The following is a 17,058-nucleotide window of genomic DNA, read 5'->3' as shown; positions in this document are numbered from 1 at the left end:
GCTCTGCCGCGCCCCCACCCGACCCCACCCCACCCCACCACACCACAGCAGGCCACTGGAGTCCTGGGACCAACCCGGCCTGTGGCCCAAATCCTTCCTCACTAAGGGGAGGGGAGGGGTGTTCCGCCGGGCATGGTGGGAAGGGGTGCTTGGGTGGGATTGTGACATGAGTGCCCTGGTAACATGGAGCAGATCTGGACCCGAGCCTAATAAAGGTGACATAACTAAAGGTGTCATAAAGACAGGGCGGGGCGCACGCTCATAAAGGGCATGAGCATCTCCGGCTGCCAGAATGGCTCCCGTTGAGTGTGCAGCACCAGCGTGTGTCATGTCTTGGCTGCGTTTCTGGGGCCCATGGCCCCTCCTTACGTGGCAACTATTGTATTTCCTAGTTAAGGAGGCTCAGCCTCTGGTGCGGGTCAACCCGCTCCAGCTGACCTCTAACCCCATGGGGCCACCTGAGCCCTGGTCTTCCCGCTCCTCCCATCTCCCGTGGGAATCTCCCCATGCACCTGCTCCCCTAGCAGCCCCGGGGGACTTTGAATACCTGGGGCCCTCTGCTTCTTTGCAGATGTCATCCCTGCCCCAGGAATCGACTGAAAATTTGGCTCCATTCCTGGACACCGATTCAGCTGGAGAGCTGCCCCTGGGACCAGAGCAGTTCTCGGCTGCCCAGCAGGATTTATATGACAAGCTGACTCCGCAAGAAAGGCTCCCAGAGATGGTTCCACTGCTGGATGGGGATCAGAACCAGACCCAGTTCAGCTTCCTCGCCTCAAAAATAAGTTCAACTGCAGATCTAGATCGGGCTGCAGGTCATCAGGCAGATGATATACTTGTTCCACTAGAGAGTAAGGTTTCAAAACCAACCAAATTTGTGGTTTCGCCCAAGAACCTGAAGAAACATCTAGCTGAGCGTTGGAGCCTTGCTGAGATTACTGGGATTCCACACCAATTATCCAAACCTCAGCGTCAGAAACAGACTTTTCAGGATGAATATTCCAGTATGGACACACTGTATCCTGGCAGCCTGCCTCCAGAACTCCGGGTGAACGCAGATGAGCCTCCAGGGCCACCTGAGCAAGTTGGACTTTCTCAGTTCCATCGAGAGCCCGAAACTCAAAATCCAGAGACCCTGGAAGACATCCAGTCCTCTTCACTCCAGGAAGAAGCCCCAGCACAGCTTCCACAGCTCCCTCAGGAGGTAGAACCTTCAACCCAGCAGGAGTCCCCAGCTCTGCCTCCAGAGTCCTCTATGGAGAGTCTAGCTCAAACTCCACTGAATCATGAAGTGACAGTTCAACCTCCAGGTGAGGATCAAGCTCATTATAACTTGCCCAACATTACCATTAAACCTGCAGATGTGGAGGTTACCATGACATCAGAGCCCAAAAATGAGGCAGAATCTTCCCAAGCCCAGAAGGAGGCCCCAAATCAGCCTCCAGAGGAGGTGGAACCTTCTGCAACCCAACAGGAGGCCCCAACTGAGCCGCCAGGTCCTCCCATGGAGCCTGAACTTTCCCCCAGTGAGCAGGAGCAGCCAGCTCAGCCTTCTGAGTCTTCTGGGGAGGTTGAATCTTCTCCAGCCCAGCAGGAGGCCCCAGCTCAGCCCTTAATGTCCCCTGAGCAGTTTCAACGTTTGAAAGACCAGCAAGACATAATTCAGCAGCTAAGTAGACCTGAAAATTATGAACAACTTCCAGTCCATAAAGAGACCACAACTCACCTCCAACTCAGCTCTCCTCAGACTTTGGAAGTTCACTGAATGATGAAGCAATAGGTTCACCTCTAGATGTGTCATATCTAGATCTAGATAGGGAGCTTACCAAACCTACAGCAGTCACTATGGGGGTAGAATCTTCTCCAGTCCAGCAGGACAACCCTCCTATTCCCATTGAACAGGCTGACTTTTCTCCAGCCCAGCCTGATCTCCCTTCCCCGCCTCTGCATTCTCCTGAAAAGATTGAATCTCCAGTCCACCAAGAGGCCACAGCTCAGACTCTAGATCCCCCTAAGGAGGCAGAACCTTCTCCAGTCCAGCAAGGGTTCCCAGCTGAGCCACCAGAGCCCCCTAAGGAAGTTGAACCATCTGCAACCCAGCAGGAAGCCTCGGGTCATCCTCGGAAGTCCACTGAAGAGGTCAGTCCTCCACCACAGTGGGAGATACCAGCTCAGCCATCAGAGCCACCTGAGAAGGTCAAACCATCTCCAGTCCTACAGCAGGCCCCAACTCGGCTTTTAAAGCCACCTAAAGAGGTAGAGTCCTCTCCAGTCCAGCAGGCGGTCCCTGCTCAGCCTTCAGACCCTGCTATGGTGATAGAACCCTCTCTGACCCAGCAGATGGCCCCACCTTTGCCTCCAGAGTTCCCTCAGGAGATAGAACCATCTGTAACTCAGCAGGAGGTTCCAGCTGAGATTCCAGAGCTCTCTATGGAGGCAGAACCTTCTCTGACCCAGCAGGAGGCCACAGTTCAGGCTCCAGAGTCCCCTAAGGAGGTAGAACATTCAAGGCAGCAAATGGCCCCAGTTCAGCTTCCAGAGCCACCTAAGGAGTTTGCTGCTCAACCTCCAGCTCATTATGAGGTGACAGTCCCAACACCAGGCCAGGATCCAGCTCAGCATTCAACATTGCCCAGTGTCACTGTTCAACCTTTGGACCTGGGACTTACCATCATTCTAGAATCCACGACAGAGGTTGAACTTTCTCCAACCATGCAGGAGACCCCAACTCAGCCTCCTAAGAAAGTTGTACCCCAACTTGAAATATATCAAGAGGTAACAATTCCAACACCAGGTCAGGATCGAGCTCAGCATCCAATGTCACCCGTTCAACCTTTGGACCTGGGACTTACCGTCACTGCAGAACCCACTATGGATGTTGAACATTCTACACCCCTGAAGAGGACTATAGTTCCTCCAAAGCACCTTAAGGTGACAATTCCACATCCAGATCAGATTCAGACTCAGCATTCACACCTGACTGAAGCCACAGTTCAACCTCTGGACCTGGAGCTTAGCATAACTACAGAGCCTACTACAGAGGTTAAACCATCTCCAACCACGCAGGAAACCTCAGCTCAGCCTCCAGACCCGGGACTTGCCATAACTCCAGAACCCACTACAGAGATTGGACATTCCACAGTCCTGGAGAAGACTACAGCTCCTCATCCAGACCAGGTTCAGACTCTGCATCGAAGCCTGACTGAGGTCACAGGTCCACCTACAAAGTTAGAATCTTCGCAGGATTCATTGGTGCAGTCTGAAACTGCACCAGAGGAGCAGAAGGCCTCCACAAGCACCAACATATGTGAGCTCTGTACCTGCGGAGATGAGACTCTGTCATGTGTTGATCTCAGCCCAAAGCAGAGGCTCCACCAAGTGCCTGTGCCAGAGCCCAACTCCTACAATGGCATCTTCACCACCTTGTAAGAATCACCTTTCCTCAATCGTCCTCTGTGTCTTGCCTGACATGGCAGCCTTTTCCTGTAGGCCTTCCTGGGCCTTCTTTATCTCCCCAAGCCGTACTGACAACTGACTTTCTGCTTTCACCTTTGCTTGTCAACTCTCCCTTCTCCTCATTCTCCTTTAATGTTAGACCCATTCTCCAGTCTTTTACTTTTACCCCAGTCTTTTACTCTTACTCATTTTCTTATCCATTCTTATTTAGCGCCATCACATCATTGCTTACCTGCTGCTCTGCTCCTATTTTCGCTTCACCCTCTTTTTTTTTTTTTTTTTTTTTTTTTTTTTGAGACAGAGTTTCACTCTTCTTGCACAGGCTGGAGTGCAATGGCACGATCTTGGCTCACCGCAACCTCCATCTCCTGGGTTCAAGTGATTCTCCTGCCTCAGCCTCCTGAGTTGCTGGGATTACAGGCATGCGCCACCACACCTGGCTAATTTTTTGTGTTTTTAGTAGAGACGGGGTTTCTCCATGGTCAGGCTGGTCTTGAACTCCTGACCTCAGGTGATCCACCCACCTTAGCCTCCCAGAGTGCTGGGATTACAGGCGTGAGCCACCGCACCTGGCCCGCTTCACCCTCCTTACAGCAGCCTGTCACTCTCCCGATCTCAGCGATGATGCTCTAAGTGGTTAAGAGTTGATTCTGGAGCCAGGCTGCCTGGGTTTGAACCCAGGTCTGTTTATTAGCTTGGTGATCCAGAGCAAGTTATTCTGCTCTGTGACTCAATTTCCTCACCTTTAAACTGGGGATTATGCTAGTTACCACTTCATAGGATTGTCGTGAAATTTAGGTGAGTGAATATCTGAAACACTTCATCAGTGCCTAGCATATGTAGGAGTGTTGGCTGTTAACATGATTACTCAGTCCTCTAGTTATGTCCAGAACTCATTTTTGTCCCTGGCTTTTTATATGTAGCACTCATTTTGTGTCAAACCCAGGAGCAAGTATGCTATTGTCTGCAGAACATGAAAATGATAGGAGGGAAGAAAGAGAATAGGCATAAAAAGGGAGGTATATAGAATTAATTACTAAAAGATAATGCATACCATCAGTGCTAGAATTTACCAGAATCTGTGGTCCTTGAGGTGTGGAGATCAGGGAAAGCTACATGGATAAGCTAAAAGTTTACTTGGGTCTTAAAGAGTACACAATGAAGTATGGAAAGCCATTGAAAGTTTCCAAGCAAGAGAGATTAAATGATGAAAACAGGAAGATTATTTTATTTTATTTTGCTTTTTTGCTTTATGTTCAAGTATAGACATGCAAAGGATTATTTTAGAATCCGTATGTAGAGTGCCCAAAAGGAAAAGCTTATTTCAGGGAGACAAAATAGAAAGGTCTAGCAAAATGTAGGAGTAAAGTGTGAAGGGGCTAAATCAGATCAGTTGTAATAAGAGTGGAAAGAAAAAGCCTAGGATGTTTCAACAGAAGGCAAAGCTTTGGTGTTACCTGGCATAGGGTTTCTTTCTACTTATTTATCGATAAAGATAAGCTTATGCCCATTTTTCTGTTGAATTATTTACCATTTTTGTGTTGATTTGTAGGATTTTGTTTAGACACATAAGTGCTTTTGGATAAAATACTTACATTCAAAGTAATTAACTGGCATCGTCTGTCCAAGAGATGGGATGGATAGGAAGTTAAGCTTCCGGGAGATGCCTCATCATTTGTGCCAGTGGCCCCGCATTATTTCTTGATGAATTGTGCAAACTGGGAAGCTGATAGCTCTGGAAATGAGAAAGCAGGTGCTATTTTCTGTTTCTGAATATCCCCGACAATGTTGCCATGATTCTTTTATTTATTCTGTTCATTCTTTTCCTGCCTATTCAAGGATATAAACTGTCTTTCTTCACAGAAATTTCCAAGGAAACTATATTTCATACATTGATGGAAATGTATGGAAAGCATACAGTTGGACCGAGAAACTGTGAGTATATTCTCTCCAAATATGACAAAAAACTAACTGCATTGTAAGATCCTTCTTGGTCCAGAATTTTGAGGTCCATACCTCTGAGAAAAGATATTTCCCCTCCATACCCCAAATCAACCTCTGTGGATTGCAATCCTATGGTTATTTTAAAATTAAATTTGATAGGCTCTCTCTAAAATAAGTGGCAATTTAAATTTTTTATCATGCCAATAATACATGGTTATATTCTTTTTTTTCCTCTTTTTTTTTTTTCAGAGACAGGGTCTTACTTTGTGCCCTGGGCTGGAGTGCAGTGGCACAATCACATCTCACTGCAGCCTTCACCTCCCAGGCACAAGTGATCCTCCCACCTCAGCCTCCCAAGTAGCTGGGACCAGAGGTGCATGCCACCATGCCCACCTAATTTTGTATTTTTTGTAGAGACAGGGTCTTCCTATGCTGCTTAGGCTGGTCTTGAGCTCCTGGGCTCAAGTGATCCTCCCACCTTGGCCTCCTAAAGTGCTCATATTATAGGCATGAGCCACCACACCCAGCCCATGATTCTATTTTTAATGCACAAAAATGCAATAACAGGTATAACAAAAACCCTCCTTGTGCCCTACTCCCTCATTCCTGAGGTAATGCTACTCTGTTTAGTATACGTGCTTCCAGACTTTTCCCCACTTTCCTACATATATATTTACATAAAGCAAAATAGATTTTTGTGTGGTTTTTAAAATCTTTTTTCTTTACATAAAGGGTAACATCTTGCAACTTGATTCTTTCACTTCATGGTATCACTTATATCATATGATATTCTTTCACTTCATAATTTCTTTCCTTTCTAGGACTTAGAGGGTCACCCCATTCATTTAAACTCCTGCATAATCCATAGTATGGATGCATCATAGTTTATTTAATAATTTCCCCATTGATGAATGTTTAGATTATGCTTAGTGGGCAAGTATTCCTGTAGCATAGATATCTAGAAATGGAAGAGTTGGGGTGAAGACTATGTAGACACAAAATTTTAATTGTCCTCAAAAACGTTGTGCCAACTGACTCTATTGTCAGCAGAATATGACAGCATTCATTTCCCCACACCTTTTCACTGCTGGGTACTCGCCAACTTTTTGTTGAAGTTATGGATGAATAAAAGGGATTCCATCCAAATTTGAATTTTTCTGATCCCTCATGAATTTAATTAAATATCTTCATACGTTTATTGAACATTTGTGTTTCTTCTCTGAGTTTTCTGTCCTTTGTTCATTTTCCTGTTGAATTGTTTTATCGTTTTCTTCCTGATTTATAGAAGGAATTAGTTTAGACACATAAATGATTTTGGAAAAAATGCTTACATTCAAAGTAACATTTTTCACAACAGTTTGTGTCACATCATTAGTTTGACTTATATAGACAAGACATACATGAGTTCTAAATTAAAAATAAAACACATGCTAGGTACAGTGGCTCACACCTGTAACCCCAGCACCTCGGGAGGTCGAGGCAGGTGGATCACCTGAGGTCAGGAGTTTCACACCAGCCTGGCCAATATGGCGAAACCCCATCTGTACTGAAAATACAAAAATTAGCCAGACATGGTGGTGGGTGCCTATAATCCCATCTACTTGGGAAGCTGAGGCAGGAGAATTGCTTTATTTATTTTTTGAGACGGAATTTTGTTCTTGTTGCCCAGGCTGGGGTTCAATGGTGCGATCTTGGCTCACTGCAAGTTCCACCTCCTGGGTTCAAGGGATTCTCCTGCCTCAGCCTCCTGGGTAGCTGGAATTACAGGTGCCCGCCACCATGCCCAGCTAATTTTTATATTTTTAGTAGAGACAGAGTTTCACCATGTTGGACAGGCTGGTCTCGAGCTCAGGACCTCAGGTGATTCATGTGCCTTGGCTTTCCAGAATGCTGGGATTACAGGCATGAGCCACCACGCCAGGCCAGGACTACATTTTAAAAGCAAGAAAATCATTACGAAAGTCAGGGTAGTGGTTACCTATTAGGGTTAGAGAGAGGAATGTGATTGGAAAGGGGCACACTGGGGCTTCTGGGATGCTAGCAATAATCTTTTGTAACAATGTTTGCATGGGTATCTGCTTTACAATTATTAAACTGAATATTTGGCCAGGTGAGGTGGCTCATGTCTGCAATCCCAAGACTTTGGAGGCGGAGACAGGAGGATCACTTGAGCCAGGAGTCTGAGACCAGTGTGGGTAACAGAATGAGACCCTGTCTCAGAAATTAAATTAAATTAAATATAAACAACATTTATATTATGTGCACTTTATGCACATTGTAGTTCTCACATTTTTTTGATGGGAGAAAAAAGTTGAATGGCTTCACTTGCAGCCCTGACATGGTCCCATGTGGGGCTTTCATAATAAGGTTTGGGAAAAGAGAGGAGGAAATGGAGGTTCTGCTGATCTTGGTGCCACCCAGAGTTGGATTCTGAAAGGTATATTATGATCTAGAGAGGAGTCATTAAAGATACAATTTGGTGGGAAGAGTGGAGTGGTGTGCTTGTGTGTGTGTGCTTGCTTGTGTGTTTGTGCTTGCATGTGTGTGTGTGTGCTTGCATATGTGTCTGTGCTTGCCTGTGTGTGTGTGCTTGCATGTGTGTCTGTGCTTGCCTGTGTGTGTGGTGATGGTGGTGGAGAGAGATGGACACAAAAAGGAAAATGTAAGAAAAGGTTTGAATGAAAGCAGAGCAGATACCACCATCTAGAAATGACCATGACCCAGCTTTCCTCCACATGCAGGAGATAGTCCTGTGTAGCAAATAGTTGTAGTTTGCATTTTAATCTAGAAATAACTTTTTCATTTTCCAGAATTCTCAGTGAAAATTATTTGACTGAATTACATAACGATTCATTTGAAGGCCTGCTATCCCTCCAGTATTTGTAAGTTAGTTAATCATATTTTTGAGTTTTTAGTCATATTATTTTTAAAATGAATAAGGGGTTCAAATTAGATAATCTCTAAGATTTCTTCCAGCAATAAAATTCTGCAATTCTGTAAGTTTGTATAGGGTCTCCGCCCATCTCTAGCATTAGCTACGTCCTATGCATTTTCAGTTTTTAAATTGTATAGACAAAACAGACGGAAAAAATTTCACATGGTAAGAAGATCTGAGCAGTGACTGACACCCATATGAACCTTGTTTTATAAGGATTTACATACCATCTTTTATTCAATCTACAGCCAATAGATCAAATCTAACTTAGGGTCTATTTTTTAATAGCCTATTAAGTTAAGAATGGTTTTTGCATTTTTAAAGGACTGTGAAAGAAAAAAGAAAGAGAAATATGCGAGAGAGATCATATGTGGCCCACAAAGCCTTAAAATGTTTACTGTCTGACCTTCACAAAAAAAGATTTGAAAAAGTTGGTTTAGTAGGATGAAAGGAATTAAAGTTAACTTCAGATTGTTGCCTAAAGGAGAAGAAAATATGGACCACCTACATTCATTTGAGCATCATTAATCCAGAATTTTTTAGTAATTTAATCGGAATTAAATTAACATTTAAATATTTGAAATCAGCTGAATTATAGAAATAATATTATCAAGAATATTAAGCTACCAAGAAAATAGACTAGTATTAAGGATTTCATTTCGGGAATTGTTATATTAAAACAGATGTTTAAAATGATGGTTAAGTGGTAGAGCTAGAAATGTTTACAGTAAGAAGCATATCAGAAATGCCCCTAACTCTTCACAGTAACTTATACAGTAACTATCTCCCGAGCCCTGTTACCAAGAAAGGGATACCTGCATAGTACTTCTGTCTGTTAAGAGACAAGAAGATACTATGTTCAATTGCTATGAAAGCTTGATTCTTATCCTCTGTCCATAGAGGTGTGTATGTCATTCATCCTTATTAGTGATGCTGTTTTGCAAACAGATTCTTTCAAATGTGAAAGGCTTAAGGAAAGTGGGTGAAAAGACCCTCAAGTGGATGCCAAAGTGCACAGAGGCCATGAAGAAATAAAACAACATTTGCTTTAAAATAATCATTTTCCTTCTACTCACTCCCCCAGCTATTTATTTATTTATTTATTTATTTATTTATTTGAGACGGCGTCTCACTCTGTCACCCAGGCTGCAGTGCTGTGGCGCGATCTCGGCTCACCGCAAGCTCTGCCTCCCAGGTTCACTCCATTCTCCTGCCTCAGCCTCCCGAGTAGCTGGGACTACAGGCACATGCCTCCACGCCCAGCTAATTTATTGTATTTTTAGTAGAGACAGGGTTTCACCTTGTTAGCCAGGATGGTCTCGATATCCTGCCTTGTAATCCACCCGCCTCAGCCTCCCAAAGTGCTGGGATTACAGGCATGAGCCACCACACCCGGCCAGCTATTCATTTGTTTTACAAATATTTGAATTTACTTTATTTCCATGTGTCAGTTTTAAACATGGTGGGCAATGCAGATGAGCATTGCCTAGTCCATGCTTTCAAGGAGTTTATGCTCAGAAAAAATGGGATGAAAAATAACTACATTCTCACGCTTGTAATCCCAGCACTTTGGGAGGCCGAGGCGGGCGGATCACGAGGTCAGGAGATCGAGACCACGGTGAAACCCCGAATCTACTAAAAATACAAAAAAATTAGCCGGGCGTGGTGTCGGGCACCTGTAGTCCCAGCTACTCGGAGAGGCTGAGGTAGGAGAATGGCGTGAACCCGGGAGGCGGAGCTTGCAGTGAGCCGAGATTGCACCACTGCACTCCAGCCTGGGCGACAGAGCGAGACTCCGTCCAAAAAAAAAAAAAAAAAGAAGAAGAAGAAATGGATGTGGGCACTAGGAAGGATAAATTGTTTCTGAAGCATAGAATAGGGGAAAATACTTCAGTTTGGACCCAGGAAGATGTTACTAGAACAATCCCATTTGAATAGGACTTTGAAGGGCCATTGTGTAGCATCGGACAGACATCTTGGGGACAATATTCTAAACTTGCAAAAGGGAAATGGGAGAAGGGCAAAACACAGGAAAGTATTCGAGGAATGCCATGAGTACCTGTAGATTACAAGGAGGGAGAGTAGGAAATTGGAGCCAGATCTTCTAGGGCTTTGAATGCCAAGCTGAGGAGCCATCATGGGGAACCGTGTTATCACAGCAGTGCTGTAAGATGGCTCTGCATCACAGTCATTGAGGGGGCACATTAGAACTCAGTTCTGGACTCCACCCCTAGTTATTGATTCAGTTGGTCTAGAGTGGGACCAAGAATTTGCATCTTCAATAATTTCCCAGGAGGTGCTGGTCTTTGCAAGCCACTTCTAGAGAGTTTATATGATGACTGTGTGCAGGATAGTTTAGGAATGGAGAGACTAGAGATGGAGACATCAGCCAATGTTACACCATCCAGGTAAAGAGGGAGGGAAAAGCCCCATCACTGTATAACTGAAGAAATTGCTTTCATGAAATATTAAAGCAATATAAAACCAAAAATTAATTTCTATTAATATGTAGAAATTAATTGTATTAATATGATTTGAATATTAGTTCAAAGTTATGTATTAAGTAACTTCCTTTCAAATGCTGTGAAAGGATGTCTTTTATTTCTTCTGATACTGAAGTGGCATAGGAAAACAAACCTAAACTAGGAAGGTGTATAAATGTGAGGCTATTAATTTTAATATTAGAAACTATATATAGAGATAAAAGCTTTGAGCTTATAATCTAGGATTTGATGAGACTACAAAAGGGCATCTAATCAAGTCTACTGCTCTCAGGAAAAATTAATTCCAAAGTCTATTGTATATTTTATTTATTAAAAGTATGAAGGTGAGACTCTAGGAGAGGTACAGGCAGGGTTAGGGGCTCTGGAAAGTTCAAATACAGGTCCAAACGTTTACAGTCGAGATGAAAAATGTGTATTCAATATTATTCTAAACTCTTGCTATTATTCATACTAGTCAACACTGATAACTTATAAGGCAATATTTTCATTTTATTTTTCCTAGAGATTTATCCTGCAATAAAATACAGTATATTGAAAGACGTACATTTGAATCACTACCATTTTTGCAGTATATGTAAGTTACAAATATAACTTTATTACATTTGGAATTTTTATAAAACTTAATTATAAACCTCTTTGCTATTCATTTTGAAATATGATTAAAATTTGACCAGTAGAAAGGTACTAAAATTATATAGCAATTCCTTTTTGTCTCTAGCAAAGATTAGTGTGAGAATTATTACACAGATCATAGTGAATCATCAGAGAGCAGTGGTTCTCAACTGGTGTGATTTTGTACTCAGGTGCCATTTGGTAATGTCCAGAGACAGTTTTGGTTGACAAAACTGTGGTTGTGGCTCCTGGCATCTGGTGGGCAGAGGCCAGAGATGCTGCTAAACATCCTGCAAAGTATAAGACAAACCCCCACGGCAAAGAGTTATATAGTCCAAAATGTCGATGGTACTGAAGTCGTGAAATCCTGTTCTAGAGAAATAAAGACCACTTAACACAGGTACTTACTGAGCGTTCACTGTTTTGTAGCTAATGCACCACATGTGCAATGTTAAAGTATAAATCATAAGCCAGTATCTTCCACAGTGAGATTTCCTTAGTGCACAGAGAAAGGACTGAGGTTATGTTCCATCCTATATAAATTAGACTCACAGCAAATGATAAATGTTCTGAAATAATTTTTTTTCCTTTGGCTTATGTCTTTTTTTGTAGAAATCTGGGCTGCAATTTAATTACGGAACTGAGCCACGGAACATTTCAGGCCTGGCACGGAATGCAGTTTTTACACAACTTGTAAGTGAAATAGAAGATGAATACGTGTAAACAACTATTTTGTATAAAAACTCATACAATTATTGGTTAGCTGGATATAAGCCCATTATGAACTCTGAAAAGCGTGTCTTAAGATCCATTTGTTTTTCTCAAATGGGGAAACTAAGGTACAAAGAGGCCAAGAGACTTACGCAGCTTATATATGACGTGCTCTGCTTGTCCTAGTTCTGACCTATGGCATGGGCAAGAAAAGGCATCAAACAAGTGACCCTCAAATTAGCCTTGTTGCTGGGCGGGGTGGCTCAGGCCTGTAATTCCAGAACTTTAGGAGCTGAGGGGGGTGGATCACCTGAGGTCAGGAGTTCAACACCAGCTTGGCCAACATAGTGAATCCCCATCCCTACTAAAAATACAAAAAAATTAGCTGGGCATAGTGGTGCAGTTTTTTGCTCCCTGGAGGACTTTGTGTTAAGCTTTCTTCCTTGCAGCTAAATGTTGCAGGCATTTAAGCAGTTTGAAACTCTGCATATGAGCAGGAATCAAAGTTAAATCCAAAGTGTAGGGCTGGGCATAGTGGCTCATGCCTATAATCCCAGCACCTTGGGAGGCCGGTGGGAGGATCACTTGAGGTCAGGAGTTTGAGACCAGCCTGGCCAACATGGTGAAACCCCATCTCTATCTACTAAAGATACAAAAATTAGCAGGTCGTGGTGGCAGGTGCCTGTGATCCCAGCTATCGGGAGGCTGAGGGTCGAGAATGGCTTGAACTCGGGAGGTGGAAGTTGCAATGAGCCGAGATTGTGCCACTGCACTCCAACCTCCCCTCCAGGCTGGTCTCGAACTCCTGTGACCTCAGGTGATCTGCCCACCTTAGCCTCCCAAAGTGCTGGGGTTACAGGTGTGAGCCACCATGCCTGGCCAAAATGGTGTTTATGTTAAGCTATTGTGCAAAAAAAAAATTTTGTAAAGAAAATACATCGCTCTATTTTAATTCCATATACTTTCCTGACTACTCTTCTGCCGTAAGTGAAAAAATTCTATGATTTCTCTGTATAACATACCCAGCAAATCAGAGTGGGTATATTCAATGGCCTGAAGGGGACTTTAGACTCAAGGTGAAGATTCTCCTCTACATCTGACTTTAGAAAATACTTTCCACCTTTCTTTCTTGTGGTTCAGAAATCTAGTTTCACACAGTTCATTTTGAGGTAGAGGGAGGTGTTCAGGATGTGTCTGGATTAGAGCAGCAGTTTCTGCAGATGCTCCTCTCTGTCTTCATTAATTTGCTGATGCTTAACTTAGGGAAGAGACACTGAGGGTCTGTTTTTCTTTTGCCCTCACACCAGAGAACAGGCTCATTAGGTCCCTCCACCAAGAGGTTTGGGTAGCATCAATACAAATGTCTTAAACTCACCACCTTTACTAAGCACTTTATAACAGTGGGAGTCCCACATAAGAATCTGGCGGCCAGGAGCGTGGCTCATGCCTGTAATTCCAGCACTTCTGAAGGCTGAGGTGGGTGGATCACCTGAAGTCAGGAGTTTGAGACCAGCCTGACCAACATGGTGAAACCCTGTCTCTACTAAAAATACAAAAATTAGCTGGGTGTGGTGGTGGGCACATGTAATCCTAGCTACTCAGGAGGCTGAGGCAGGAGAATCACTTGAACCCAGGAGGCAGAGTTTGCAGTGAGCCAAGGTCATGCCATTACACTCAAGCCTGGGCGGCAGAGCTAGGCTCCGACAGAGATGGGGTTTTACCACATTGGTCAGGTGGTCCGGAACTCCTGACCTCAGATGATCCACCTGCCTGGCTTCCCAAAGTGCTGGGATTATAGGCCTAAGCCACCAGGCCCAGCCAATAAATGGAAACTTTAACTCAAAAGAAGGAAGGAAGGAAGGGATGAAGGGAGGGAAGGGAAGGAAGTGAAAGAAGGAGGGAGGGAGGGAATGAAGAAAGAGAAAGAAAGAAAGAGAGAGAAAGAAAGAAAAGAAAAAATTGTAAAACCATAAGGTTAAAGTAAACCTTTTTTCTTCATACAGATTAAACACATGAGTTCAGATTACAGCTTTGCTTCTTCATAGCTTGGTGACCTCGGACAAGTTATGTAACCTCTCTGTGCCTCAGTTTCCTCATTTATAAAATAGGGCAATAATAATATCTACCACATAAGGTTATTGTGAGGATGAAATGTGAAATTCTGATCACAAATACGTAGCAGCCTAATAGATACTCACTGTAATAATTATTATTTTTATAATTTCTGCAAAAGTACAGTGATGATTCTTGGGTTAACCTAAAGGGTGATTTTTATTTCTTCCTGTTTCTTTTCTTTTTCTTGTTCACTTTAAAGAATTAAAAAGAAAATAGATTCCAGCATTTTGGAATAAAAATTCACATCAAAATGAATTTATTCATTTTATTGACAGATAAACAAAATGTCATTTGTTTATTCAATGAACATTTATTAAATCCCTAGTAAATTTCAGACATCATGCCAGGCACAGGGATGACAATGACAATACGATGTGGTCTCTGCCCTCAAGGAGCTGGTAGCCCAGGAGACTGACAAGTAGATAGGTGGTTACATGCAGTGTAACAAAGGCTGTGATGTCATACAAGAAGACAAGTGGGAGTATGTGATGGGAGTATGGTTTTGACCAGTTCCTCCTCTTAGATTTATCCCTTTTTCTTTGGCTATAAAGCAAAAGAATTGGTCCTTTTTTTTCTTTAACTGTGCAAATTAAACCATAAATTTAAAAAGCTTTATAAAGATGAAAGGCAAGCAGTCAGGCGCAGTGTCTCACGCCTGTAATCCTAACACTTTGGTAGGCCGAGGGGGGTGGATCACCCAAGGTTAGGAGTTGGTGACCAGCCTGTCCAACATGATGAAACCCCGTCTCTGCTAAAAATACAAAAATTAGCTGGGCGTGGTGGCGGGCACCTGTAATCCCAGCTACTCAGGAGGCTGAGGCAAGAGAATTGCTTGAACCCAGGAGGTGGAGGTTGCAGTGAGCCAAGATGGAGCCATTGCTGTGCAGCCTGGGTGACAGAGCAAGACTCCATCTCAAAAAAAAAAAAAAAAAAAGGAACTTGAATTTTGGATGAACAACTTGAATTATGGAGGACACTAGAAATAGTGTTTCCTACAGAGTCAGGGCTTCCTACCAACATAGTCATTTCTTGGGTTTTTGACCTGAAAAGTTCTGTGGCATATTTTTTCTGTGCTATCCACTTCTTTTTTTTTTTTTTCTATTTCTTTCCTGCTTTCTCTCCTCTACTTTATCTTCTAGAGCCCTAGGTAGTTCCCAAAGGAATAGTGCTTTACGAGTCTAATGGTGATTTATTATGTAAAAGCAGAAAATTATTTTTTTTTAACTAAAAGTTCCATACCAAAAAATGAATATAGACTTTTTATGCAGTTTCACACATTGAAAATGCAGGTAATTTTAATTTCATTGCATTTTTCAGAATTCTCAATCGCAATCCTCTGACTGCTGTCGAAGATCCATATCTCTTTGAACTGCCGGCATTAAAATATCTGTAAGTACTATAGTACTCTCATGAGTCATGAGATGACTTATGCTTTTTAAATTTGTCATCAAAGATAAAGTATTTTGCATTTAGGCTACAAAGTCATAATTTAAATTTTAACTGAGTTATTGAAAAAAGTTATTGGCAAAGAAAAGGATTAAGAAAGGATGTATAATGGTCAAGACAGCCAGCAGGGGAAGGAATAGTGTTGAAGAACCTGTATATATTTGGAACATGTAGACACATGGTGGAATATTACTTAACCAAGAAAGCAAAGAGGAATAGGTGTTCATTATTCTAAAAAGGAAGAAAAGAGTAAATCAAGATGGGTGAATGCAATATGAAATGAGAAGTAAGATAATGGTAAAAAAAAAAGTGTAAGTTCTCTTAAATATTATTAATTTGATGATGTAGATCAACTTAAATTTCTTTAATAAGATCTCTCTGGAATTTTACAGCAAATAAACTGTTGAAGTGGCTTGTTTTGTAGAGAAGCCAAAATTGAAGTAATCACATGTCCTTGAATTATCTTTTGAAGTACAGAATTTTGTAATGGGTTCATATCATGAATGTTTCGGCTTTCTTCTTCAGAGACATGGGAACAACGCACATCACACTTACAACGCTCAAGAACATTCTCACGATGACTGTTGAACTGGAAAAACTGTAAGTTATTTTTTTCTTAGATTTATTTTTACTTAGTTGTTTTTTTAGGTTTGTTTTATTATTTTCTTAAGTCAGGTTTATTGAGATATAATTTTCATATAACATTCACCCTTTATAAGTGTATAGTTTGATGAGTTTTGACAAATGTATAGTTACATAACCACCACCACATTCCCAGTATAAAGCATTTCTGTCACCTCAGAAAGCCCCCTCATTTCCCTTTGTAGGCAATCCCTTCCTCCCACCATCAGCCCCTGTTAGCTACTAATCTGATTTCTGTTCCTATAGTTTTGTCTTTTTCAGAATGTCTTATAAATGAAATCATGTAGGATGCAGCCTCTTGTGTTTGACTTCCTTCACTTAATATTGTTTTTTTTTTTTTTTGAGACGGAGTCTCACTGTCGCTCAGGCTGCAGTGCAGAGGCATGACCTCAGCTCACTACAACCTCCGCCTCCCACGTTCAAGTGATTCTCCTGCCTCAGCCTCCCAAGTAGCTGGGATTACAGGCGTGTGCCACCATGCCCAGCCAATTTTTGTATTTTTAGTAGAGATGAAGTTTCACCATGCTGGCCAGACTGGTTTCGAACTCCTGACCTCAAGTGATCTGCCCGTTTCGGCCTCCCAAACTGCTAGGTGTGAGCCACCTTGCCCGGCCTCACTCAGCATAATTTTTTGAGATTATGCCACCATCCATGTTGTTGCCCCTATCAGTACAGCTGGCCCTCCATATCTGC

General features: G+C 42.6%; 1 protein-coding gene across 1 annotated transcript; it reads left to right on the top strand.

Moving 5' to 3' along the window:
• Positions 1–257: 257 nt before the first annotated feature.
• LOC115834054 (leucine-rich repeat-containing protein 37B-like) lies at positions 258–16,755 on the top strand. The gene is made up of 8 exons (XM_030808833.1): positions 258–1,477; positions 2,902–3,425; positions 5,320–5,391; positions 8,211–8,282; positions 11,342–11,413; positions 12,064–12,144; positions 15,595–15,666; positions 16,249–16,755. The coding sequence occupies exons 1-8, from the start codon at positions 293–295 to the stop codon at positions 16,325–16,327; spliced, it is 2,157 nt and encodes a 718-aa protein (XP_030664693.1). The 5' UTR covers positions 258–292; the 3' UTR covers positions 16,328–16,755.
• The last annotated feature ends 303 nt before the right edge of the window (positions 16,756–17,058 follow it).

Source organism: Nomascus leucogenys, unplaced genomic scaffold, assembly GCF_006542625.1.
Source record: "Nomascus leucogenys isolate Asia unplaced genomic scaffold, Asia_NLE_v1 001925F_19853_qpd_obj, whole genome shotgun sequence".
Taxonomy (NCBI): Eukaryota; Metazoa; Chordata; class Mammalia; order Primates; family Hylobatidae; genus Nomascus; species Nomascus leucogenys.
The sequence above is the reverse complement of the archived record's forward strand: the minus strand, read 5'-3'. Positions and strand labels throughout refer to the sequence as shown.

What these genes read in the sequence shown, in the direction of transcription:
- LOC115834054 (XM_030808833.1), top strand. Translation starts at nt 293, where the DNA reads ATGGCTCCCGTTGAGTGTGCAGCACCAGCGTGTGTCATGTCTTGGCTG. An exon ending in CTTCTGCAACCCAACAGGAG is followed by an intron (nt 1,478 to 2,901) that starts GCCCCAACTGAG and finishes ACACCCCTGAAG; the next exon opens with AGGACTATAGTTCCTCCAAA. An exon ending in TACAGTTGGACCGAGAAACT is followed by an intron (nt 5,392 to 8,210) that starts GTGAGTATATTC and finishes TTCATTTTCCAG; the next exon opens with AATTCTCAGTGAAAATTATT.